This window comes from Bradysia coprophila, unplaced genomic scaffold (genome assembly GCF_014529535.1).
Source record: "Bradysia coprophila strain Holo2 unplaced genomic scaffold, BU_Bcop_v1 contig_350, whole genome shotgun sequence".
Taxonomy (NCBI): Eukaryota; Metazoa; Arthropoda; class Insecta; order Diptera; family Sciaridae; genus Bradysia; species Bradysia coprophila.
This window is the reverse complement of record NW_023503608.1, coordinates 9,117,083-9,143,182: the sequence shown is the minus strand read 5'-3', so window position 1 is coordinate 9,143,182 and position 26,100 is coordinate 9,117,083. Positions and strand designations below refer to the sequence as shown.

The window sequence follows — 26,100 nt, the reverse complement described above, 5'->3', positions numbered from 1 at the left end:
GATCATTTGCTATTAAAAAGTTGTTTTCACCACTCAATGTCCAAAAGTAGAACTTCTGTTGCATTTATTACAAATAAAACCAGGTGAATTTTCAAACGCAGCCTTAGTGACACATATCGAGTATCTAAAGAATTACAGCATTTATCATTCAGTTCCAGAAATAAATATTGTTAACCTTTTCGCATTTTGAAGACAATTGACCGTTTTTTTATTAAGCTTTTAATATCATGATTCATGAAAGCTTCTTTTAAGCCTTAAGTATTAGCTGAAATTTTTAATTTCTAGTGTTTCGGACTCGAATATCTCTTCTAAAATATTCATTTCTATTCACACATCAGTGTAGAACGCTTCGATACTAGTATTTACACTGTTTCGTAGTCTGTTTACAACTGATGCCACGTGACGAAAGTATAACGAAATGCCAGCAGAAATAATCCGAGTATTATCATTAAATTGCCTCCATTAAATATTGACCGTCCATAAATAGCAGACAAGTGATAAAACGACTATATTCAATGCAAGTTAATCGTTTTTCCCACTTCAGCATCTGCCGATGGTATAGTAGTTGAAATGTGTAGGAAAAGATTGACCGAAGGTATATATACCATTCTCAATATAATAATACACATTCAATCCAAAATTACGGTCTTCTTGAACCCGTAACCCAAATCCCAATGCATCCCTTGTATTTTTTTAATTAATTGGCTTTGATCAGCAAATCAATAAATCACTGACTAAATACACTGACATTATCCTCTCCGATCATGCATAATGAACAAGTTATTGACATGGCTTTGAGGCACTTGTTTAATTATACAAATTATTTTTTTTTAAAGAATATGTTGAAAAGTGATCTTATCTTAAACCGGGTCTTTTGCAGTAGATTAAAGGTCATAAAAGTCTGTCACCCATGTCCTATGATCGCATTTCTCCTAAAATGCAGGGAGTTGTAGTCATGATGTACTCGCCGCTAAAATGCGCCTGTATTGTTTAAATAATAATTACCGTTTAACAAGAAAATTACAAGAATCATGAAATGTACGTCATACCCACATTCAATTAAAGCCTTTAACTTCAACACATAAATCTTCAGATTTATTTTGCCCATCCACAGACAAAGTATTTACCTTTTTTCTAAAAAAAAAATATTTTAAATTAAACCAATTTCATAACGAGTCTCTGTGTATATAGCAAAAGTCGTCGCGTCGTCGTATTTATTATAAAGCATAAGTAAATATTAAGTATGTATAACATTCATATGATGATGATGGAACTGATTCCAATTTTTAAATCAGACTCGAAATCAGTTTTGATTGTACCACAGGCGATAGTGGTAACGCGAGACACGCAATTTTTTTTCGATTTATTATTATTAACTGTGAACTTCGGTAAGGACAAGAAATCATTTTCTGCTTAAAAACGAAAGATGTTTTTCTACCATTCGATTTTGCAATTGACGCGAATTCTTGGGATTATTCGCTCTGACGTGCATATTCGAACCGAACCGCATTAATAATTCATATAATGGTTTTGTGTTTAATAAAAAAAACCACTTTTTTTGATCTTCGATTCATGAAGTAGTTGTTGTGGAGATTTGTTTTCATCACAAGACGAAGACTAGATTTTAATCAAAGTGCAACAGTCAGGCTTATATGCAAAATGTTGTAGCCTTGTCCATGAAAGACATACAATTCCAATTTTATTTTATTCATAAATATTGGAGTATGCAAAAAGCAAAGCTACAATTACATTTTTATGAAATAGAAAAGATTTCGTGTTTCGTTTGACCTTTAATGTTGAATTTTACAAATCAGTCGCATGGATAATTACACGAACCGAAATATTCAAACAAATATTTCGAATGAAATCGTTAGCCAAGTGCAACAAACCACATAATATATTTAACATTGGCCTGAACAATTATTAATATATGTAGCGTTGCCGCAATTACAAAAACCAAATTCATTATTTCTAACAAAGTTAAACCGTCATCCACAATCCACTACCGAAATAATTAAATTTTATGTTCATTAATATTGTGTCGATAAAAAAAAGAACCGACAACTCCAAAAATAAAAGAAATGAAAAGCTTTCCCGTGTTTATTGGATAAAAGTATGATATAAATCGGTGTTAAATTTCAAGTTCATTCGATAATTTAGCCTGCGGTGTACTGATAAGGCATAACCAAAATTGAAATCAATTTGGGAAATGAAGACATGGAAAGCAAATTTTTATTAATGAAAATCGAATGTGTGGCATTTGGTGAATATCTAATCAATCAATATATGAATTCTAATGAATTTGAGTTGAATTCAAGTCCTGAACCTCAAGACATATTCTTTGCAAAATTTTTAGTTCTGATTCAGAACTTCTGAATAATGTTTATTTAATGACTTTTTTTACGAACGGTAAGCCTTAGAAAATTGCAGGGACTATTTTTGGGAAATCATTTTCCTATTTTTTTCATATTTTTGGGGAAAATAGTCCATTGAAAAGAACAAAACGATTTGTAGGTTTTCTCAAAGATTGTATATATGTGTATGCACGTCAAAAAGAACGGCTATTCACGTAAACCTCGACGTAAACGACATATACTTCACATACGTCTCAAAAAGCTCTGAAAAATAATGAAAAGCTCTGGGTAATATTGGCCTTTATGTAGTAAAATGCATGTTAAAAAATGGAAATACAAGATTTCAAATCACCAGATTAAAAATACTTTGATCAATGGAAGTAATAGACCCGATAATAATACTGGTCACACGCTTGCCCTCTGTAACACTGTTGATACTGTTGATAAATAAATAAATAAACAGGTTAATTTTATGATTAGTACGGTTTGGGTCGTATCTAACCTGCAGAAGCTTCGTTAAGCTATGTAAAGCGTACAGAAAGTTTTCGTCTGTGAAAAACAAATTTGACATTCGGAAGCATATTGAAGTGTTTCAGAAATTATAGAGATGATTCGGCTTTGGCTCTTCGGTTTGAGATAAAAGAACAATAGAAATAATAAAAATGAAACATCATAAAATGTATGCTGTCGCGTAATACTTCGTACATGAATAAAACATGTTAACATAGATTTCTCTGGAACATGAGCATTATAATTGAATATAAAAATGATTTTTTTATGATTAAATCGGAACTTTCAAATTTTGTATTTAGTATTTAGTTTATGAAGTGAATTTCATTAAATGATTTCAATAAAAACATTTTTTGTTTCGAATAGATATAGATAGATAGGCCCAAAGTGGCCTAAAATTAAGAACTCGAGCGTATTTTGCATTTTTATATAAAAAAATTAGTTTTTAGGATTTTTTAAATTTTATGGTTCCGAAAATCGTTTTATGTATTCCATTTTCCTCGGCGTTCACTGAAAGCTTTACTTTGTAATTTTCTCTTTATGTAGAATTAATAATAGGAAAAAATATTGATTCTTTATAAAATATGATCCTTTGAATGTTGCCGACAAAACAACAGTTCTTCAATCAGATTTTGTTATCAATATTCAATCGGAATAATTGCATAATTCATGTATGGTGTTTGACCAAGGAAATAATTTATCAAATCTTAACACATCTCATTAATATCACCTCTATTTGCGACACCAACAGAAATTCTTCATCTGTTTATATTGAATAACCCTTGTGCTTAATGCAATATTTTTGTTTAAAAAAACCGAAAAAACTCGTTTTCGTTTCAATAAATATGGAAATATTTAAATTTTTACGATCACTTTTCTTCCAAAGATTGAATGAATAGATTGATCATTTGAACAGCTAACAAATGATGATTCGGACACACTTATGTCTCGATAGGTTTTTTTTTAATGAAGCTTTCTCGACTGGAATTCGCGTCACAGCCGATATTGATTGCTATATAGAGAGTGCAAAGTCAAAGTTCTCGTCTCTCAGCTTCGGTGTTAAATACTTTAAGGTTATGTGAAAGAGACTTCTCCAAAAATTCTCGCTAAAATCTACCTCGATCTACAAAACAGATTTATCCACCTGATGTTTTAATTTTTAATAGAAGTTATTAGAAAAGTATTGAAGGTATTTTTTAATTTTAGATTGTGCCACATTCATTTGGACACTCGCTTTCAATTTTTCCAACGCAAGGGTTTTCTTTGAAGAAGTTTCGCTCAAATTTTGATATTTCCACTAACATTCGCATAGTATGAAAATCTAGATCAACTGTCATTCCACTAAGATTTTGCTAAAAGAATTAATTCTAATTGATTCCAGCACAGCACACATATCAAGTGAAACTCAATTAGCATATAATTAATTTGGTGTTTTCCAAAACAGCATATCAATAATAACAAAAGATCCCTAACGAATGTTTGCAAATAAGTCTTTTAAGTGTGACAATAATTTTGTTTAATGAATTTTATTTACCGAAATGTTTCTATCTTCTCACCTCTGAATATATTTATTATAGCTAGCTCACTATGAGCAACAAAAAGTATGACGACTATAACAAACAAACGTCTTTCATGTATACGTTTCCGATCTAAGACTCATTTTCAACAGACGAAAATCGAATATTTTCTACACAAATAAGTTTTTTTTTTGGAAGTTCGTTTATCAGCTTATTGTACCAATTTTACTAGTTTCGGCATATCGCTCAATTCAACCGGTAGTTCATTGCGTGTAATTTATGCCGTCTTGTTATTAGAATATTAAGACTTTCATTGTGTGTTACGGATGTCGGTCGGTATGGTGTGCATATTATCAGAATGAGAAAGATTCATTCAAAGAAGAATTCTTTGTTGAACTATAACTTTTAGAATTCGATTGGCCAGAATGGGTTTTTCTCTTAATTTTTTGAAATAAAACTCCACTTTCAATTGATTCAGGTTTTTATTGTGAAGGTCAATTTGTTTTCGTCAATGGCTTCATGTGTTTTTAGATTGATATACAGATGTGCGGAATACGTTATTTATTTGTACGTGTAAATTTGAGCAATTTTTTTACTAATACATCGATTAGATCAATTGGCAATTGCCACCACTTACACTCTATTGCCTAATTGCATTCCAGTTCAAAATATTTGAATTACTTGCAAGTTATATGCATTCAAATCAGATTTCCCAACAAAGATTAAGTTCATGTCACATACAGGTTTTCCATCAAACATCTTGTGACCATAATCAATTTAGATAAATTTTCACAAATGGGGGTCTACAATCGAGTACAAAAATGTATTTCAAATCTTGGCAATCACAACACATTTCATTTTAATTTTTTTTCTCTCGCAGACTTCTTATTAGCTTTAACACTACACTGGCTTTCAGGTGTCGAAAGGTTGTAGAGATTTGGTTTTGCTTTTGTGCGACTTTTCCATTGTTCGATGAATTTGGAAATTTCTGCCTGACATGAGATTTTATATACAGTCGGTGACTTTGAAACAAGTGACGTATTTCGTTTCAGCTGTTTTACAACTGATTCACTCATTCAAACGAAACTCTTTTTACATCTTTAATCAAGTGTAAGCACTTTTGTTGGTATGAGTGAATCAGCTGAAAAAAGGCTGAAACGAAATTTGTCACTTCAAAATTGCGGACTGTAACAAAGTATTTGTTAACAGAATGAAGGAAAAGATATGACGTATTGATAAAACGTACAGTCAAAGGCAGTCAATTTTCAGCATAAATTAGCTTCAGCTGATCCATACAAACAATCACAAACGTTTATACGTCTTTATACGGTTTTACCACTTTCATGCGCGTGCGTGTAGCAGCTTCAACCGTATGAACAAGGAAAACCAGTTATGATTGGATGTGTAGATCAGCTGAAAAACAGCTGAAGCAAATTTATGCTGAAAATTGACTGCCTTTGACTGTAATATGGAAAAAAAAAACTCGACTGTGAATGGTCCGTGCGAACTATTGACAACATTAAGTAGTCTCACTGAGGATAAGGAAATTCTCAGTGACACTTTTCAATTTTAAATCGTCAATATCACAATAATACTCATTCTTGTCGGCATAGCCATGGAATGTTTTATAGACATTTTTTTTTATTAATTTGCATTACAACAGACGATATGTTGAACTTTGAGAGTTGACCCCAATAAAATAATTATGAAGGAAATTTCTGTGCCCAAATTTGTGACATAAACTCTATTACTCGCTATGTTTGCACAATAAAAATTTTGATAATTTAGGCGCATTGATTTGAAATCGAATGGAATTAAACCGAAATTTTTTTGTTTTGTTTCTATCCAATTAAGTAATGGGTTCTGCGGCTGTTTAAGATTCATTGCCAATTAAACGGACGATCTTGAACCTTACAGTCCAAAATATTGTAAATGAGAATGCGAAACGTTTCGTCACCTTGAAACGGCTGATATGATTTCTTGATCTTGTCGATTGAACAAGTCCACTACAGAAACATTTTCAATTCAATTTTCTAACGGGCGAAAGCTGTAAATGATTTGAAAATGTTTTTTTGGTTTTTTACATTCAAACTTTTAACGATAATGACGCATGGAAGTGATAATAATAAAATGTTTTTGGGTTTAGCTTGTTTCTGATTCTAAATTCAGAAGAGATTACAGTCGAATGTAACGGAGTGAAAAAAGTGACGATAAATTACAACTGTGTGATTATGTGTGCAGACATTAAACAATTCACAGAAAATCTGTGAAACCAACTGTATTTCAACCGAGTTATTTGATAAGTTCAATTAAATAATTTTAAACGTAACATCTACTCTACACCTTCACTATATCGCGCAAAGAATCAATTGCAATAAAACCATCATCATTATGGGTAAGTCTATATGCAACTTTTCAATATATCGTAAACAAATCAGCTGTAAATTAGCTAATATTTTCTGTAAATAATTGTCATGTTACATTAACTCCTTGACGCTAATTGGAAAGAATAAATTGTGTTAATTAATGATCATTTTTATGCAATTTGTAAATTTCATTGATAAAAAAAATCGTCTTAATCGGATCATGCCCCCCGTCATGGAACCGTTATACGCACAGATAATTTGTGAATGGGTTATCAATTTGATTTTTTTATGTTCAAACATGAATTCTAATTTGGTTTTGGGTTCATATATCACATTGATTGCGCTACTACAAAAACTTAAAAATCTGTGTTAGACTCTTCGATATAAAAATGGACAAAACGATCGTAAAAGATCTGTCGATTTCAAATTTTCTTCATTATTGTTTTTGATACTGTAATTTCTCCACCTTCAACGCCCTCCAAAATCTGTGCATATATGGTTTATGTGGAATATTTAATTTGGTTTACAACATTTTTTTTAAAGATCTATATCGACTCATTTCTGTCAATGGATACGGCGGTATGTTCAATAATTAAATTCAAATATTTCATTCATAATATTCCGAATATCTTTTTTTTCTTTAATCATTCGTTGAGTAATTTATAAGCCAGCCGATCCTATTGGTTGTATTTCACTACATATGTAAAATTTATGTAAAATGTAAACATAAAACATTTAACTTAAATATTCTTCTCGGCGGATTACTTCATTTACGATTTACATATTGACTGTTAGACAATTGGAGTTACTCAAATAATAGTTCCTTTCGATGATCCTAATACCAAATTTTTCGGTTTTTGAATTAAGATCTGTCTTTTGAATCAAAAGTTTTGATACTTTGAAATTCCTAACCATGACATGATCTGACCATCACACAATTTTTACTCGCAGAACTCGTGGAATTTATTTGTTACTTCTTTATGAACATTGCACTATGTTTCATTGCTGTTGGAGTGTGAGGCATACAATTTCTGTGTAAAAATCGCTCAAGGTTTGCTTTCCGTCCGAATTCTCTCCGAAACTGATTAATTGTTTCATCTCCTTGGTGTAATTTTACGGGAAAAAAGAAGGGGAAGCATCTGGTGCGATTTTAATTACTGCAGATTAAAGAACTAAAGCTTTAACCTCGGTTACGATTCCCGGAGAATTACGATTACGAAATCACGATTTGCGGGGAGTCTCAACCATTCCTTGACAGTAGCTTCTTAATGAGACGATTTTTTTACGAGATGTGAACCATTTACTGACGGTTCTGTTATCCATTAGAGTCATCGCCGGAAAATAAAGAAAAAGCTTTCAATGTTTGATTGCAGTCTGTAAGAGGTTAATGCAGAAAATTATTAAAATTTCTTTCACCATTTTGGATATATGTACGGATTACTTAGCGTCGTCAAATCATTCAATGCAAGCCTTTATATTTCAGGTGCAAGTAAGAAAAATAGTGAGAAGACAGAAGAAGGTGGACTTAAACGGAACATCGGTCTAATGGCAGCTGTGAACGTAATAATCAGCGTCATGATTGGTTCAGGAATTTTTGTCAGTCCCACCGCAGCACTTAAATACTCCGGCAGCATTGGATTGTGCTTAGTAGTGTGGACTGCCTGTGGAATAATCTCATTGATGGGTATGTGGATCTAACTTAAAGAAAATACGACATATGACTATATTTCCATTGTTCATTATACAGGCGCTTTGTGTTTCGCTGAATTGGGAACAGTTATACCGAGAAGCGGTGGAGAATACGCATTTTTGCTGGAAAGTTTTTCCAAATTGCATCGGTTCTGGGGACCACTACCAGCGTTTATCTGTTCTTGGGTGTATGTTGTTGTTCTTCGTCCTGCCGCTGTCGCAGTTGTCATTTTAACATTTGCTGAGTATTCGATACAACCTTTCTCAACGCTCATTGGACTTGATCAACTTAGTGATGGAGATCAAGAGAATGTCGTAAAATTAATTGCATTGCTTGGATTAGGTTAGGCTACCATCAGGACGTGTTTGGCAATAATTGCTTCTGACTAATTTTGATTGTTTTTTTACAGGCCTTATCACATATATAAACATGGTCAGCGTAAAGCTCTACGTACAAATTAATAATATTTTTAGCTTTTTTAAAGTTTTCGCTTGTCTGGTTGTGATAGGTGGTGGAATTTACCAGTTGGCAATCGGTAAAACTGAAAATCTGAGATCAGGTTTTGAAGGAACGACCACAAATCCCGGTTACATAGCTCTTGCATTTTACAGTGGCCTATGGGCTTATGACGGATGGTCAAGTGTAACCGTCATCACAGAAGAAATTAAAAATCCAGAAGTGTAAGTGAAGAGTAAGCTAATTTGTAAAGACGCGGCAGGCAACATTTTCGCTTTGCATATTTCAGAAACATTCCAAGATCAATATCGATCGCAGTGCCTGTGGTAACAGCACTTTATGTTTTTATGAACTTGGCTTACATGACCGTCTTAACTCCGGGTGAAATGATCTCAGCTCCTGCAGTTGCTGTACTATTTGGTGATCGAATTTTGGGCCCATTTTCTTTTATCATTCCATTGGGTGTGGCATTGTCTACCTTCGGCTGTGCCATGAGTATTCAATTTGCTACAACAAGGTTGGTTATAGCTAAAAAATTTTGTGTAAGGCTACCATTTCTACAGAGTATTTCCTGCAGATTATGCTTTGTTTCTGGCCGTGAAGGTCATTTTCTGGAACCGATGTCTTACGTCCATGTTCGCAGATCAACACCAATTCCAGCTGTAGCATTATCGGTAGATAAGCTTTTATAGAAACCTCGCACAAGTGAAAGTTGTGAGCAATAATGTGTTCTGTTCCAGGGTATCATCGTCTTCCTCTTTATTGTGGTTGGTAATATCACAGCTCTGATTGAGTTTGCGTCATTCCTTATTTGGGTTACATATGGTGCATGCATGACTGGATTACTAATCCTTCGCAAAACGCAACCGGACACCCCAAGACCGTACCGTGTACCAACAATCATTCCAATTTTTATTTTACTGGTCTCAATATTCCTGTCCCTAATGCCAATAATCAGTGCACCATCGATGAAGTACTTGGCAGCTTTAGGATTCATTGCCATTGGCATGTGTTTGTACACACCATTTGTTTACTACAAAAAGCGGCCCCGTATTATGAGTAAGAAAATGTGAAGATTTAAACGGGTGGTTTCCTTTCATTTATCTTTTTTGTTTGTTTAGATACTGTCACGTACATCATGCAAATGCTGTTCAATGTGGCTTCAACGGTACCAACCGCACAGTATGCACCAGTAGCTACAGAAGAAAAGTAAATTATGGTGTTGCGGTCGTCGACGTTAGTTTTATGTCTTGATCTTACTGAAAATTATGTTCGTTTGTTTTCTTTAAATTATTAAGCAGCACGTTTTTTGAACACACAGTTTATGCTACACACCACAATTTTTTTTGTGAAGATAGCCAAAGAGAAATTTTATTGTACTTATTTTGGATGAAAATGAAAAATTAACAACCGAAATTAAAGATGAGATTTTCAAACATTTTTTCACATTTTTTTTATTTTACTTACTGTTTTGTGTAATTGTTTACATTTTACAGACGGAAAGTATATCGACAGAATGACTATATCGGTTATCTAGTGCAACAAATATTGTTGGGAAATCTTTTACTTCATTTGTTGTAACATGCAATTTGCTATAAGTGAATCAGTCAGAAGTTGTCGGTTGCTTCTTTTACCGTTGTTAAATATCGATACCAGATGAATAGCCAGTGAAAATGTTTCGTATTTTGATTTTCGGAACATCTGGAGTTGGGATCTCTGATCAGGCGAAAGAAAAATGAATACTATTTGAGGACTATACCTCGGTAAAAATGACATTTAAGGAATCGATAGTGTAGGAAAAATCCTACTACGTGAAAATTCTGTTCGGTGATCATTAAAAATAGCTACCATTTACAATTTGATTAGATCTTTTACTTCTTCGTGTCCAACGATTTTGAAGAGTTTAATGCAAGCACTTCAACGATATTAGTATTAGTTGTAACCTTCAATTAGTTGGGCTTCAAATTTTGCGGACAGAGGGCAGGGAATCGCCATGTTCTTAAAGGATACAAGAGAAACTCGCAAAAGACTAGGTTCGAATGGAACTGAAACTAATTGATCTGCACTGAAATGAATTTACTTTGAAAATTATAATTTAATAACAAAAGTATGGTATTATCATGTGGCAGTTCCGGCGGAAACGTCAGACGATCGGAACTTAAGATGGTAGACTCCATATTAAGTCCAAAAAGGACACACTTGTCAAGGTCTCTGACGGCTATCATTTGTTATCGATAATAACTGCAATAATAAACTACATGCTCTGACTAATGAGGTCTTATATTAAAAAAGGATGTTTAAAAAAATGAAGTAAAAGATTTAAATCGCTGAAATGTTGTAATAGATCTGATCGAGAACTGTTGACATCCTGGCCGTCCGTGAAAGGTTAGATGGGATTATTTATTAAAAATCAAATACTTGACTATTTTTAAAACAAAGTTTGTATGCGATTGTTTTTCATGGGCTTGACATCACATGTCCGAAAAATATTTCTAAAATGGATACCAAAATTTGTTAACTTATCGATAGCTTCGAGGACGACAGTGAATTTTGGAATTTTTATCGTGATTTCGTCCAATACCTAAAAAAAAATATTGTTAGACCGTCAATTTTATCGTCGCTGTGTATAGCAATTAGGTTCGATGGTACAGTTTCCTCTATTCTCCGACAGAGTGTGTTCACAAAAAAATCTCAAACATTTTAGTCACAGCATACCCTACTCTTCTACTACACAATCATTGTCATCGGTATAAACGGTATAAACAAGAGTGTCGATGTAAAGTGCATCCATTGCTGCAATGAAAGCGGTGTCTATATTTTGTTTATCTATTGATGAATGTTAGTTACTGTTATTGTTTAAGTGTAAAAGATTAATTCAAAATATTGCCAATATGGCTTGCGAAGTAGAAAATTTTTTAGCCCGAGCATTATTGCAGGCAGTTCAAGCCGAGGACTTTAAGTAAGTTAAATTTGGAATGAATTATGAACAATAAATGAGCCGAGCAACGATATCATGCTATCACATCGCTGCTAACAAGCCGTTTGGTATTTTTCATTTGAATTTTGATGATTTGTTTTATTGGCAGATGTGCAATGTCTTTAATGGAAAACCATAAAGCGAATCCATATCACGTAGTGAAGGACAGCGGAATCGCTCCGCTTCACTTTGCTGTCTGTATGACAAATGAAAAATCAGCCATTTACTTCACGAAATTCTTCTTGAAGCACAGCGGTGATCCGAATGTTAAAACCGAAGACGGTGAAACTTCTTTGCACATTGCTTGCTATTATGGGAGAATGAAAATCGTCGAACTGCTTGTGGTATGTTGATGATGGCTTTCGGGATTCAAGAATCTCTTAATTATGTTCGTATTTATTTTAGATAAATGGTGGCGACATTTCCATCAAAGACAATGACGGAAATACACCCCTCAACATCACAATCAACGAGGGTCATTTTGACATTTTCGAAATGCTGAAGAAGATGATCTTCGAAGCGAAAGAAAAGAAGCGAAACGAAACCGTCCCTGAAACTGAAATTGACGATCCGGATAGACCGGCTAGAGTAACATTAAACCGTATACACTACGATATGGACAGTGCTAGTCCTTATTACGTTAATATAACCAGACGAAAACCGAAGCCAACCGTTCAACCAATCAGTCATCATGAAGCGTCCATCGTGGAGGAGCAAGCGAACATTTTCCAACTAAACGAATCGAATTTGGTGGAATTCCAAAAAGTCAACCAACGACTGTCGAAGAAATCGCTGGTTAATACATGGAAAGAAAAATTGATCAACACAGCCACCAATTACGACGAGATGCTGCAGGAGTTTAATAATTTGCAGTTTTCGTCCACCAAACTATCCGCTGATTTAGAACTAGATCTGACCAACGAAATGACAAATAAATTCAGCAACAACATAAAATCCTCTTCCACAAAACTTCCTCGAGAGCTTGCTGTCGATGTTGATGCAGCGAACGACAGTTTTTATACGGCCAAGTCAGAAGAAAATGGAACGTTCATAAAATCACCGAACCGATTGGGAAATGATGAAGAAAATTCGCCGGAAAATCAAGTGCAACTGGTCGAGGACTACAGGCACAATGATAGGGAAAATGGAGTAGTTTTCTATGAACGGAAAATCGAACCGTGTCTAAGGTAAACTAATATGCCGTAGAATTGATAAGAAATATTAAAGGAAATCATTCTCATCTAGCCGAACGAATAAGACTGACTCGCAGACATCGGCATCGTCGAAGTTTACTGTTCCTTCAGATTATAATACCGTCGATTTGCGGCGTGAACTAACACAGTTTGGCGATTCGCCTGGACCGATAACGAAGAGCACAAAATATCTATACATGAAGCGATTGATGAAATTCAAACGGCATCCGGAATTAGCAAATATTCCAGCGAACGTGCAGTCCAAGTCAAGTAGCTTTGAATTCCTCTTTCTCTTCCTTACAAAAAATAATATTTTTGTTGTTTCCTATTCAAAGATTATTCAATCGAATTGGAAAAGACTCTCAAACCGGACACCTGGCAGGACGCCTTGAACCAGTACGCTGAGATGGATTTCGAAACGAAAATGGTGAATGGCTTTCAATCCCCGCAATTTTTCAAAAGCAACGGTGACGACTGTCTGAAAAAAAGCTTCGTGTACATTCTGATCGATCCGACAATATCCGAAAATCTACCGGGCAATGCAAAAAATCTGGAACCACTGGAAGCGTGGAAAAGGTTCATTTCGTCAATATTTTACATTGGAAAGGGAACATGTAGTCGTCCCTATTCCCACTTGTACGATGCCATTAAAATGTACCAACAACGATCGGGAAAGAGTGAAGCAAACTCAGATTCTCCGTGGACGAAAAAAGTCAAAGAAACTGAGAAATTGAAACGCATCAATAACATATGGAAAGCTGACAAAGGTGTGATTTGCTTGAATGTTTTCCACAACATAACTGGAGCGGAAGCGTTCTGCAGAGAGGCTTGTATTATTGAAGCTATTGGCTTGGAGAATGTAACCAATTTGAAACGTGGCGAGTACCATGGACTGCCAAAGACATGGCCAATGCGAGACCGGAAACAATTGGGCGCTGTGTTGCTATTTAAGTCTTTTAAAATTTATTTATCGGAAGGTGAAAGTCAATTAAGACCGAACCATATTAAATCGTAGGAATCATGTGATATTAGGCTCGATTAGAAAAAAAAAAATTTTAATTCAACTTGAGATGATTGGGGTTTTTATTCAGCTCAGTTTCATGCTGTGAATTACACTCAAATCTAGGGGAACTGATGATCTGTAAGAATTTTGTCGACGCATATGTTATATTTTGAGAACAGCAAGCATGTCTCCAGTGTTTAAGACAAAATCTTCTACTTCACCTGTTTCAACATTCTGTTATTATAAGAAAATAGCGGACAAAGCTTCATTTTGCTCACTTTTATAACTCTTTTGTCGATATTATCGACCAGCCATAACTGAGAAAATTCAAATCGTTGCACCCCAAGATGGAACCAAAACTCTAGCTATATCAGTCACTCAAAACTCTATCCCCTGTCATTTTCATTTGAAAAATAAGTTTGTTTATCATCGCGCCATCGATGAATGTTTCCATACAAACAAAATTAATTGTGTTCTTGGTCGCTACTACTAAGAATGATGAGTGAAATTGATGTGAATTCCCGTTTGCAAGAGCTGGAATACTACCAGAATGTAACCAGAAAATTAGCCGCAAAGTTTGAAGATTTGGTAAGGAATCGCTCATCTGTCACAGTATCATCATCCGCTAAAGTACTCAAGCCACTGATCTCATCATCTGCCGGAAACTTGGTCCTAGAACCGACTTGTACTGGGTGTTCAGGCAATAAATCAACGTGCAGTGATGCTGGTCAATCGCCAAATGAATCAACAGTTTGTGGTACATGTTCATCGGACTCAAATGCAGACGAATATTCCCCGATATGGTTGCGATCTCGTACGGAGAAACTCGAAACCTACGAAAGTGCTATTAAAGAAAGTGGACATTTAACTGAACCGGAAATGGCAGTTCCCTTCAATGATGGACTGTCATCGACAAGCTCAAGTGATACTAAAAGAACATTTGCGGAAATGACAAAATATGAACGGGATGTGAAAAGGAAACGAATGAAACATCGGACAACAAAAGCGCCCCCACTCACTCACACCGAAGAACTGCGTAGTCTAATTTCGGTCCAGATGGAATTGTGGGAAGATCATGTTGAAAAGTCAATGAAATTGAAGAGATGAGATTTTAATAAATGAAAAATTGAAAGAAACTGGGAAGGAGTTTTGTTTTTTCATTGGTAGCACCTGCAATAAAATGGGAGAATTACAAATTGTAGTTTACAGTGACTAAAGAGCATTGTGCGATACACATACTTATACCACTAGAACGGTCGTTTTTTCAAATTCGTTTACCTCATAAATTCGAACGTACAATAGGTGCAAGTAACATAACTTAACAATTTATAATAAGTGGCTGGTCCTCGGCGCCTTTTATATTTCACAACCAATATATAAGAGAAGACGATTTTATCAATAAAACCACTACCATCTGTGTTAAATACCATAACTGTTGATGAACATATTTCATCGCCATCGTCTCCACACACTTTATTATCATTACATCTGTTACTTCATTTGTGTGACGTATTAGCTAGTCTTCGATGCTAAATCTATCACTTCAATATTTTTATCATATGAAGGAAACCTACAAATCAAAACTAATCGCTTATTATCAGGAGCAATTTTTGGAAAAACGTATTTCGGGAAATTTGGGGAAAATAGAAATTTAATGAAAACATGGGAAAATTGGAGAAATTGACCATTATTTTTGCGGATGTCGGTAGATTGTTTGACCTTTGTAAAGGAACTTCGCTTCTATCGAATTATTATTGTCTTTCAGCTAAGAAAATTATTAAGCTGAATTACTTAACAACCTTACTACCTTACCTCTCCGCAATAGTTTTCTTGAACTGCGATAATTTCATGCCGTTTGTTGGTATATTTGCTATAGGCTTCAAGTTAGTATTCACTACCCTGTTTGTTGATTAGTTGATGTAAATCCAGGAGCACAGGATGCGCCAAATGGACATTAGCCAGTTTACCCAGCAAAAATATACCATTGTTTTCGTCAAAATCGTCCAGTGTTTGTAGAAACAGTGACTTTCTTTCTATCGTTCCAGCCTTAAGTTGACAATTCAATATTCAAAATTCTCTTCAGAACAACAACTAATCCTTTGCTGTTCAGAAACACCCATCGCATCTTTGGATAATTTGAACGAAGTCATCGTTTTCTTAAATATTTTTTTTTTATCCCATACACTTTCAGGTACACTTTGTACAACCGACCATTTTTAGGAATTTAATTGAAGAATTTTGGAGAATTAATTTTCTGACAATGGGCCTTGCATAAAGGACATAAACTGTACTAACCAGAACTTTTCATACCGCCGTTCCTTCCCATTGTATGGGCTTAGCCAATTTCAACCCATTTGTTGGTGTAGACTAGACCTCGTATTGAAAACAGTTTTCTATTTTAATTTGAATAAATGATAAATTTAATCGCATGAAGGTCTCCACTATGACATATTATATTGCAAGATAAAAATTAAAACATACGTTCGTCCGAGCACACAAAATTCATCAAACTGTGCGATAAGTTTCTCATCAAAACAAATATTATGAAGGAAGAAAAAAATAGAATCAATTTGCGAATACGGAAATTAAATTAAACTAAAAAAAATCAATCAAAGAAAAATTATTTAAAATTAAGCTACGTTTCAGTTGAATTAAGTCTACAGCTCACATTCAAAAAAAAAATCAATTAAATTCAATTAATACATCATCCTCATCCTCATCAACATCCAAAAAAAATCATTAAAACATCAGGAATAATTTAGACTTCAATTAAATTTTTTAATCGAAAATCGGGGAGGTATTGAGATTGGTGGATCTTCAGTTGTCTTTATGTCGCTCGTAGAAGTCTTCCAGATATTTCTTATACTCCGTCTGATTGGCCCACATCATCGACGCCTGGGCATTCAGCGGACTGTCGTTATTCGGTTCGCCTAACAACGATTGAATCGACAACAATATCGTCCGCACATCATACAACGCTGACCATTTGTCTTTCAGAATGTCCAGACAAATTGTGCCGCCCACATCGACGTTCGGATGAAAACATGGGGTGAGGAATTTTACGACTGGTGCTGAATATGGATACGAATTCGGGAATTCCAGTTGCAGTCTGTATTTGTGACCGGTGTATACTGTATCGATGGGGCCGGCTATTGTGCCGATCCACTTGAAAATATTTTCGCCGTCTGGGAACGCAGAAATCCCTTTTTCTGTTGTCATCATCAGATTCATTAATTCTTTCTGTAATCTGAAATGAAAAAAATGCGCGATTGCTGAATAAACGGTCAAGGACGTGAACGAAAATTTTATTACAAATTGCTATTTGGAGCAACGAAAATTTAAAACTGTGCCATCGACGATATTATATTCGTCAGTACGCTCTAATCAAGAACGAAATTACCTAATTAAAACAAACCAACTGTAAAACCTGTCATTGTGTACACACAATTGAAGAATGCTGAACTTGAAAAATTCCCACCAAATCGCCTTTTCATTTGCCAAAAAATCCAATTAGATTTGCGAAAAAGTCGAAATATTGAGCGGAAAAACACAACCGTTCTAGGGCACAACGCTAATCAAGCTAATTTACTCAGATTGAGCGCTCCAATTATTTAAAATATTTGCATTTAGGTGTGACGAAGCACCCTTCCATTAGCACAGCGACTTGAAGTACGAAAAAAAAACATTTTTGTTGCACAAACCTTTTCGTCACAGCATGATTATCTTTGGCCATAGCACAATCGGAATTTTGTTTTGACGAATTTACGGATTGCGAATGGTCGGGGTTTATATTTTGGGCCATTTTGGTTTTACCACAAATATACAAAGTTTTTTCTGTTCAATAAACAAGCGATCCGAATTTCACTACTTCAATAAATTATTTGAATAGCGTGTCAGCAATTCAGCAAGTCAGCTGTCATTGTGACGACATAACGTACGTTCCTGTTACATTGGTTTTTTTGCGCGCTTAACAGAACACTGTGAATCCTACAACTGAGCGGGAATTTTTGAATTGACAAGGTTGATTTTTGGTATATAGAACATTTGGTGTTCTTGCCATATAGATTATTCATGAAGAGCGACAGTCAGTAAAATTTTAGTGATCTGTGGGTCAGTCGAATTTATAAATGATTAAAAAAACATTGAGGGTAAGTTTTGTTCACATTTGTACTTAGTTTCTCTCATTTTGACGTTTTACTCGTAGATTAGTTAAATTTAACTGGTTAGAAATCACCCTCAATTGTTGTCAGTCTTTAAGGTGCTATTCAAACTATTATCCATGTAATACTCAGACATTTCCCTAGGAATATTTGTGCTTTCACCAAACCTAAATGAATTTGTCATATATGCTCATGTTCCCTGGCCAGGGTTAGTTTAACATTTCACATAACACATCACAAAGACTCTCTGTCAGTGAGTGCTCTCATGTAAATTTTTCATGTCATCATCTTCACTTATTCTGCTTGATAAAAACATGTAGTAAATTTTGATTAAAGTTCAGACAAAGTAAGTAATACCTATAACCTGTCACATGCGGCTATTCATCTGTTATCGATAACGCCGACAAAAATAATGACAAGCTGGTAATATGGTCATTTATACGTATAGTATAATGCATGTTAAAAAAATTGAAGTACAAGATTTGAAATCAACAGATTAAAAATACTTTGATCGATGGAAGTAATAGGTTATATATGCTAGCCGTTTATAACAAAATAATTTGTTTACTTTTGTTTAGACATGTTGATGATCTGGAAGAAAGCGAAGATTGGACTTGTTGGCTCGGGAAAACATATTGATCGTCTACGCATTGCTTTATTGTCATTCAGAAATATATCTAAGGTGCGTACACATTTTTAAAGTGAAATGCCTGGCGTTTCAAATATATACTTAAAACAATTACTGCCCTTGAGAGCGGTCCCATTAGACCATTAGAGACTGATTTATGTCGTAACAATAAAATTTCAAATTATCAAGAGACGATGAGAGTTTTCAAGAATTGGAAATCTTAAAAATGGGTCTTGCCATTTGGCAAGGGTATTGGTCTTGCCTTGCCATATGTTAGACAACCTGGCAAACTGGAACAATTTTGCCATTCTTCTTCAGCGATAATAAATCGATCAAACAGCGCACATTCCATGAATGAATAAACAACTACCTGTTGCGCATGAACTCAAATGTGTCTTATCAGTCATTTAAAAAGAGTTATCGGGATCGTATCTCTCCTCTACTATGTTTGATGTAGTAATAAGATTCCATTCCGTATTTTGAGGATATTCTTTGCATATCCTTGTGATTCGTAGCGTGTGTGTCGAACATTTATCAGTATTTCAGTGGAGGATACTAACATTGAGCACAAAGGTTAGTTATAGAAATTTTTGGCATTACCATATTTTCCACTTCAAGCTATGTCGTTAAGAATTCGTTTCATGACTACTAGTGCTATATTACTCACAAATTTTTTATGTATAGAGAACATACACACAAACAGTCAACAGCCAAGTAGTCATCACCAGCTGATACAACATTTGACGTTTCTTTATTTTATGTTCGTGTGTTGAATCGTCGTATTATCAATTTGTTGAATGAATAAGCATTTCATTAAAGAAAAATATTTTTAGTGCACAAAGTTTAGTGATTTAGTAGTTCCAAATGGCAAAATACGACTGAGATATTCGAAAAGAATTCGAAGAATTAAAGCGAATTAAAAGTGCGTGCGGCTAGCACAGTACACCGCGAGTTAAACCATTATTGTATCACTTATTGTAATTCAACACCCATCGAAGGTGTCATATAACTCGGTGAGTCTTCAACACCAAATTTTATGCTCAATTAAATGTGGTAAGGTTGGAACTTCTACAGTTTAGAAATGTATGTAATTTGTGCCAACAAGTCAATCCGGTGATAATATTCTAATAAGCTATTCGTGGATTTCCAATGCAGTACGTATGATATTTGACTGTTCTACGTATGCACAACTATTCAAGCCATGAACGAGATTGAGTCAACATTTTTGATTGTTGGTTTGGGTTTTATTCATAAAATAAGAAGTGTTGCGGATGCTCTATCGCTCTGTCCGTACAATACAATATGGTAAAACGGTCATTGTGTTAATAGGGTGAACCATGAGCTGGTGGTGAGTGTGCTGAACACGGTACAACTTGGCTTGATGGACTGCAACTAATCAGCAAATTGTGTCCACACTTAACATGAGGTGGAGCCGATGGATAGGAGTATGTGTAAGCCGGACCTGGAGCGTGTACGTGACCATGACTTCGAGCATCACTGGGATTTTCGTTCTTATTCGATGGTGGTGAACCAACGTTGTTTGATTCGTTCGATTCATCTGATTCATCCGACTCATCTGATTCGTCTGATTGAGCCGAGCGATGTCCACTGTTACCATCAGAATGGTTGGAATCATCACCATGAGCAATTTCATTATTTTCATAAGGAGTTCCGACATTGTTACCGCATGCACTTCCACATCCATTAGTATAGCCATTAGCCGATGCGGGAAAAATACCTGAAATTGTGTACAGTTTTAGCGGTACGTACAGTTATCGCAACATATGACAGATCTAATGAAACTCACCATTATGACTTGCTCCTACACATCCAGCGCCACATCCAGAACTCTGTTCTTCAGTTTCTTCTTCTGGAGCACCTGTATCAGATTGAAAATAGTTTTAGTTGTGGCTTTAGAGTAACATCGAATTTAAATCATTTTAACTCTGGTCAGGTCATGTTTACAAGATCAACGTTCGCCCGTTACTAAATTTGAGGAGCTTTTCTGACTGAGCTTTTTAATTTCGATTAAAATGTCGAAATGATGATCAAAGCTCGGAGAAGTTGATGAAAGAAATCAGTTACGCTTCTCAAGAACTATATCGATACATGACCGTAACCTTGCTAACTACAAAATTAAACTTACTCTCGTGAGTAGAACCCAGCAAGCCATAACCTCTGTTACTTTGTCCATAACCTCTGCGCCCATATCCTTTGCGAGTAGAACCTAGTAAGTCATCATCATTGAGACCATGTCCATAACCAGATCCATAGCCTCCACTATGTCCATATCCTTGGTGAGTGGAACCTAGTAAGTCATAATCGTCGAAACCTTGCCCATAACCCGCTCCATAACCGCTATTGTGTCCATATTTTTTTCCTTTGCCGCCTGTAAAGTTACCGTGTTTCCAATTTTCCCAACTGAATTTACATTGATTATTTTTCTCTTACCACGGTTACTGAATATACCGCCAAAGCCTGATCCGCCATGGCTTTGACCGTTTCCATATCCATATCCACCGTCACTGCCATAGTTAGACGCGCCGCCGTAACCTTGCCCCTTTCCATAGCCTATTGATGAAAAAGCGAATGAGTTTAATATATGAATGGTTATGTATAGATCGACGAAGTATCCCTGAGTTTTGTTATTTTTTTTAATGGTTTTTCACTTTGTTATCTATTACTGAAGAAACAAACTAACTTCAATAGACATTGCTCAGACATTTATAAGTTACAACTTCAATAAAAAAAAACACAAAAAAAAGAATTGTGGGTCCCTATTCTTAATTGAATTTTTATAAAATAATTTGATTTTTCCATAAATTTACAGTATTCACACTTTTAATCACTTTTAATCACTAATAGTAACAATTCATAAAATTTATGTACCTCCGAATCTACCACTGTAACCGTAATTCGAATTGCCACCACTTGGTCCAAAGTATCCATAGTTTTGAGATGAGTATCCGCTCGCTGCCGCAGACAATTCACCTTTTTTAGGTTTCAAATATTGACCGTTAATTTGTAGGCCGGCAAGGCAGGCAATAATAGTTATTATGTGGAAAGTTCTCATTTTGGTAAGATTATTTTCTTTTGAAACTTGAATAATCACAACACTAACGTTCGATCTCGATTTCCGACTACGATTTACGTTGGATTGTCGATTCTTTATATATTATTCAAATAACCTGAATGATCAGCTGAAAATCGGACTATTTTCGATTTCAAAGAAATGGAATGAAAAATTTGTTTCATTTTGTTGCAATGTCTGACCCCTTTAGTTTAGCTAAAATGATTCGTTTAAGCAATAAGTAATGTTGACTGTTAGGTTTTTATAGGTTTCATTTACAAATTGTAGGATTATTATGAAAAAAGGTCATGGTTATTATTATTAATGTCACGGCGTATTTATGTAGCGTAAAATATCTTTCATTTTAGTATTTGAAGTAATAGATTGTGTATAGAATAGATTTAACTTTATTGTGATACCTTTGAAGTATCTGAATTTTAACATTTATATTGTCATTCCTAGGTATCAATGCACTAAATATCTTACACTTGGACCGGCATTTTTTCATTCATTTTTACGAACAGCGAGTAGTGTGAGATACATTATTAGGCTAATCGTGTCGTGGTGTAATAATCTTCCACTTCTTCTACTTAGCGTTTTACTTAGCACAATAGGCCCACTCTCGGCTTAGGTGCAGGGGTTTTGCCCCACCCACTCATACTAAAGTAGCTTTTTACTTCATTTGTTTAACAATTAATTTTAATCATAATGGAACTGTGATAGACGTCGGCATCTAAAAATTCCTACTGTAAACCAGAAATTTTGCTTAAGCCCAATCATAATGTTACAGTGAGCGCGGATTCCATCGAAACTCACAGAAGAATGTTTAGATGTCATCTTAGGAAAACATGTTAGTGGAGTTGCAAGAAACGCTTTGAAACGTTTTATAAGAAATTTTGGATCCAGATATTGGAGGTCGGGAGTTGTATTCGAATGCTGTTGTTGTCATATTTAGAATCATCAAAATTATTCTTGTGGGTATTCATATTCGGTACATCTCACACAATGTACCTACTAAATTCCTAAATTTCTTATAAACATAAAAGTAAACTTTACCCAAATGTGAATATCGGCAAATGTGCCGATGATTGAACTTATGAGCAGAAATTAAAAGTCTTGCAAAAAATGAAATGAAGAAATTTCCACATCATTTTCTAATACAAATCCATTTGGATAACCACTCCGAACGTTAAATGTATTTCATTCTGTCGTCATTATAATGTTTGATTTGCTAATTATGCAAAATTGTGATTTTTCTAATTTATTGTAACAGTTAGAAATTGTGTAAAAGGTTCAATTACATCAAAAAATTGCAATTAGAGAACTCGATCAGCACGAAGCCAATTCTAAAAACAATGCGGAAATGTATGTCATGTCCCAACTACCTTCTTACTCGGAAATAAATTTTCATTAGAAGAAGAATCTGTTTTGAAAAATTAATTGAGTCAAACAACAAGTTGGTCTATTACAGTAAGATTGTGTATGGAGTTCCTCGTAATTATAACTTTTGAGATTTGTGTTGCTTGGCACTGACCATTACCAATCGTAATTACCATTTATCCAATATTTGAATTCAGCTATTCAAAGTTTGAAAATGTTTCCCTTTCATTTGCAGACTACACAACTTCCATAAAGCTCAAATATCGATAAGATGGATGCAATCGGTGATTCTGCTCAAGGACAAAGACTTGTCAATTTTCGAATTTTTTATTTGATCACACAGTTGGTGGGAATTGCAATCATCATCCTAATGGCAGCCTGGATATCATTATTTTTGGGCGGCTTTGGTTGGTCAACACCTGCCATTGAGTTCAATTGGCATCCCATGCTCATGACTATTGGCATGATTTATTTATTCGGAAATTGTAAGGACTTAGGGTATCATTGCTTTGCATGCTCAAATATGCTTCCAATTTTCTAGCGATTACACTGTACCGTGGTCTACGATATGCTAGGAAAAAGAATTTAAAACTCTCCCATGCCTCTCTATTCGGCGTCATTATGGTTCTTATCATTCTTGCCCTGATTGCCGTATTCAATTCACATAATATGGCTAAGCCTCCGATACCGAATATGTATTCATTGCACTCGTGGATTGGCTTGTCAGCTGTTATCTTATTCGGATGTCAGGTAAAGTAGAAATCGAATTCGTGGAGAAAGGGAAAATCCTCGACATTTACTTTTTTGAATATTATTGGTGCAGTGGGTCGCAGGATTCGTCAGCTTTATGTATCCTCAAGTTGGCGGTCCAATGAAAGTGACATACATGCCTATTCACATCTTCTTTGGACTATTCGCATTTGTCCTTGCGATTATCGCTGCATTGCTCGGAATTACTGAAAAGGCTGTTTTCCACATGTAAGTGAAACAAGATTTATTTAATGGAAAGGATGGAACAGTACAAATTTTGGTCATCGGCTTGTGGGAAACGTAGTCCGTAGTTGACATGGTTTTTAGTCGGTGTCAGTGGCAATGATACGGTGGGAATGTATTAAAATCTCTAAACAGATCAAATTCTGTGTAGAATTTTAACATTGTATACACATTATGCAAACGAAAGGTCACTGACACCGAATATAAATTAAGTCGTTTCTATAGTACTAAAACTGCAAATGATCGATCAGCTGAAGACGAAACGAAAAAATGTAACCTATCTTCGATACTTCGGACTGCAGCCGAGTTCTCTAGAAGTCGATTGAGTTAGGATTGTTTGACTTAAATTTGATCTGTTCCTAGCCTAAATTCAACGTCACATTTCTTTTTACGAACCGTTTGGAATTTTAAGGGGTGCTGAGAAATATTCCCAACTACCGGATGAAGCGTTCGTTGTTAATTCCATTGGCGCTTTGATTGTTACGTTTGCTGGACTTATCGTATACCTGGCAACGAATGAAAACTACAGACGGGCTCCACTACCTGAAGATGCGATGTTACTGATCGGACATGATGAGTAAATTGAAGTTTATCGAGCCTAACGTATTTGAGAGTATTTTAAATTTAAATTTTATAGTGAAAGACACAATCTACTAAGTGATGACGCGTCCTCTTCCAGTTGAGTTAGAAGTATTTTTTCCTAGTTTTGGCTGTTTTTATATTTGGTTGTCTTAATTTTGAACTAGATAGATAGGAAAACGTAAAATCACAGGTTGTTTTTATGAGTTTTTAGAGTTCAGAACACGTCGATTCAGGTCTTGGCAAGTAAATTCAATAGCATTGTCGAAAACCACGATGAGAGTCTAATGATCAAAACACTTTTTAAACATATCACGTCGGACATGATATTTCAACTTGAAGATGACTTGTTTAAAGTTATAGCCTCAGCATATGGTCTTACGGCAACTCAAAGACGCACAAGACGATTGAATTTATTTTCCACTACCTGAAAATGACTTGTTTCGAGTCTTAGTTTTTTTTAGTAAAACTTTCTATCGTTTTTTTAGCCCTAAAGACTTAATGATTGTAATAAATTTATGCAAATTAATCGTGATTTAAAAAATATATCAATAAAGTCTATATGTACCTCTGTCTACTATATACATCATATATAAATATAACAATGAGAAGTATAACAAAATATATTTGAAAAAATTTATTCTTACAAAATAATTATTGAAATTGAAATTATAAAATAAAGTCTATATTTACGCTTTAGCACCTCTCTTGTTTCGTTTTTTACTTCAATTAAATTTAAAAGTAAACTGTAGAGTATCTAAAGCTTCTGTATCGTTCAACTGGACTCTGAACTTACTACAAAAATTTTCGAGTAATGGAACAGTGTATTGGGAGAATAAAGCAGTAATTATATTGGGATGTCATGCGAATATACATGGGCAAATTTGAAGCCTACATTTATGCGGAAAAATATTAGTTTTTTGATGATTTCTGTGAACCAAAATATTTTTTAAAAGAAGTAAAACCATTAAAGCACGCAAAAATGTGCCAGAGCTGGTCAAACTGCTTCAACCAAATCTATTTTCCTTTGAAAGCTAACACATTCGTGGTCGTCATTGGGGTAGTACATTTTTGAAAATGAATTCTGATGGAAAGATATCATCAAGAGTAAACTAAAATCCAGTATTCAAAAAACGCCCAAATGTATCGATGCCTCTTAAAAAAAATTGGTTTGTGAATCAACACACTTGGTTATAAATTTATACAATCTGCAAAGGTATCTCC

At 34.8% G+C, this 26,100-nt stretch overlaps 5 protein-coding genes and 1 long non-coding RNA gene across 15 annotated transcripts; 4 read left to right on the top strand and 2 right to left on the bottom strand.

The window, feature by feature from the left end:
- The first annotated feature begins 245 nt into the window (after positions 1-245).
- LOC119080822 lies at positions 246-25,578 on the top strand. Its single transcript, XR_005088381.1, has 4 exons — positions 246-258; positions 3,885-3,887; positions 5,103-5,113; positions 25,373-25,578. It is a non-coding gene; the product is annotated as an uncharacterized LOC119080822 (long non-coding RNA).
- On the top strand, positions 1,305-10,333 carry LOC119080711 (b(0,+)-type amino acid transporter 1-like). 5 transcript variants are annotated; one of them, XM_037189172.1, is made up of 9 exons: positions 1,305-1,388; positions 6,528-6,776; positions 8,231-8,431; positions 8,495-8,779; positions 8,847-9,117; positions 9,183-9,410; positions 9,471-9,567; positions 9,634-9,952; positions 10,015-10,333. In XM_037189172.1, exons 2-9 carry the CDS (start codon positions 6,773-6,775, stop codon positions 10,104-10,106), a joined length of 1,497 nt encoding a protein of 498 aa, XP_037045067.1. In that variant the 5' UTR covers positions 1,305-1,388; positions 6,528-6,772; the 3' UTR covers positions 10,107-10,333. The 5 variants fall into 5 exon arrangements, with proteins under 5 accessions (XP_037045067.1, XP_037045069.1, XP_037045070.1 ...); XM_037189174.1 differs by having other exon boundaries at positions 1,306-1,388; positions 6,499-6,776; XM_037189175.1 differs by having other exon boundaries at positions 1,311-1,333.
- LOC119080692 (ankyrin repeat and LEM domain-containing protein 1) lies at positions 11,625-14,132 on the top strand. The gene is made up of 5 exons (XM_037189138.1): positions 11,625-11,852; positions 11,980-12,214; positions 12,276-13,057; positions 13,116-13,333; positions 13,399-14,132. The coding sequence occupies exons 1-5, from the start codon at positions 11,785-11,787 to the stop codon at positions 14,076-14,078; spliced, it is 1,983 nt and encodes a 660-aa protein (XP_037045033.1). The 5' UTR covers positions 11,625-11,784; the 3' UTR covers positions 14,079-14,132.
- LOC119080796 (ubiquitin-conjugating enzyme E2 C) lies at positions 16,463-17,972 on the bottom strand. The gene is made up of 2 exons (XM_037189367.1): positions 17,768-17,972; positions 16,463-17,313 (listed from the first exon to the last, which is right to left on the bottom strand). The coding sequence occupies exons 1-2, from the start codon at positions 17,866-17,868 to the stop codon at positions 16,884-16,886; spliced, it is 531 nt and encodes a 176-aa protein (XP_037045262.1). The 5' UTR covers positions 17,869-17,972; the 3' UTR covers positions 16,463-16,883.
- LOC119080773 (cytochrome b reductase 1) lies at positions 19,253-25,505 on the top strand. Of its 2 annotated transcripts, none has more exons than XM_037189341.1 (6): positions 19,253-19,427; positions 23,540-23,789; positions 23,846-24,054; positions 24,128-24,282; positions 24,710-24,874; positions 24,935-25,505. In XM_037189341.1, exons 2-6 carry the CDS (start codon positions 23,576-23,578, stop codon positions 24,978-24,980), a joined length of 789 nt encoding a protein of 262 aa, XP_037045236.1. In that variant the 5' UTR covers positions 19,253-19,427; positions 23,540-23,575; the 3' UTR covers positions 24,981-25,505. The 2 variants fall into 2 exon arrangements, with proteins under 2 accessions (XP_037045236.1, XP_037045235.1); XM_037189340.1 differs by lacking the exon at positions 19,253-19,427 and adding an exon at positions 19,589-19,867.
- Positions 20,077-22,126, bottom strand: LOC119080748 (glycine-rich cell wall structural protein 2-like). 5 transcript variants are annotated; one of them, XM_037189301.1, is made up of 6 exons: positions 21,744-22,126; positions 21,309-21,425; positions 21,211-21,243; positions 21,001-21,129; positions 20,662-20,733; positions 20,077-20,592 (listed from the first exon to the last, which is right to left on the bottom strand). In XM_037189301.1, the coding sequence occupies exons 1-6, from the start codon at positions 21,925-21,927 to the stop codon at positions 20,177-20,179; spliced, it is 951 nt and encodes a 316-aa protein (XP_037045196.1). In that variant the 5' UTR covers positions 21,928-22,126; the 3' UTR covers positions 20,077-20,176. The 5 variants fall into 5 exon arrangements, with proteins under 5 accessions (XP_037045196.1, XP_037045195.1, XP_037045194.1 ...); XM_037189300.1 differs by having other exon boundaries at positions 21,306-21,425; positions 21,744-22,125; XM_037189302.1 differs by having other exon boundaries at positions 20,086-20,592; positions 21,001-21,051; positions 21,306-21,425; positions 21,744-22,125.
- Positions 25,579-26,100: the final 522 nt, after the last annotated feature.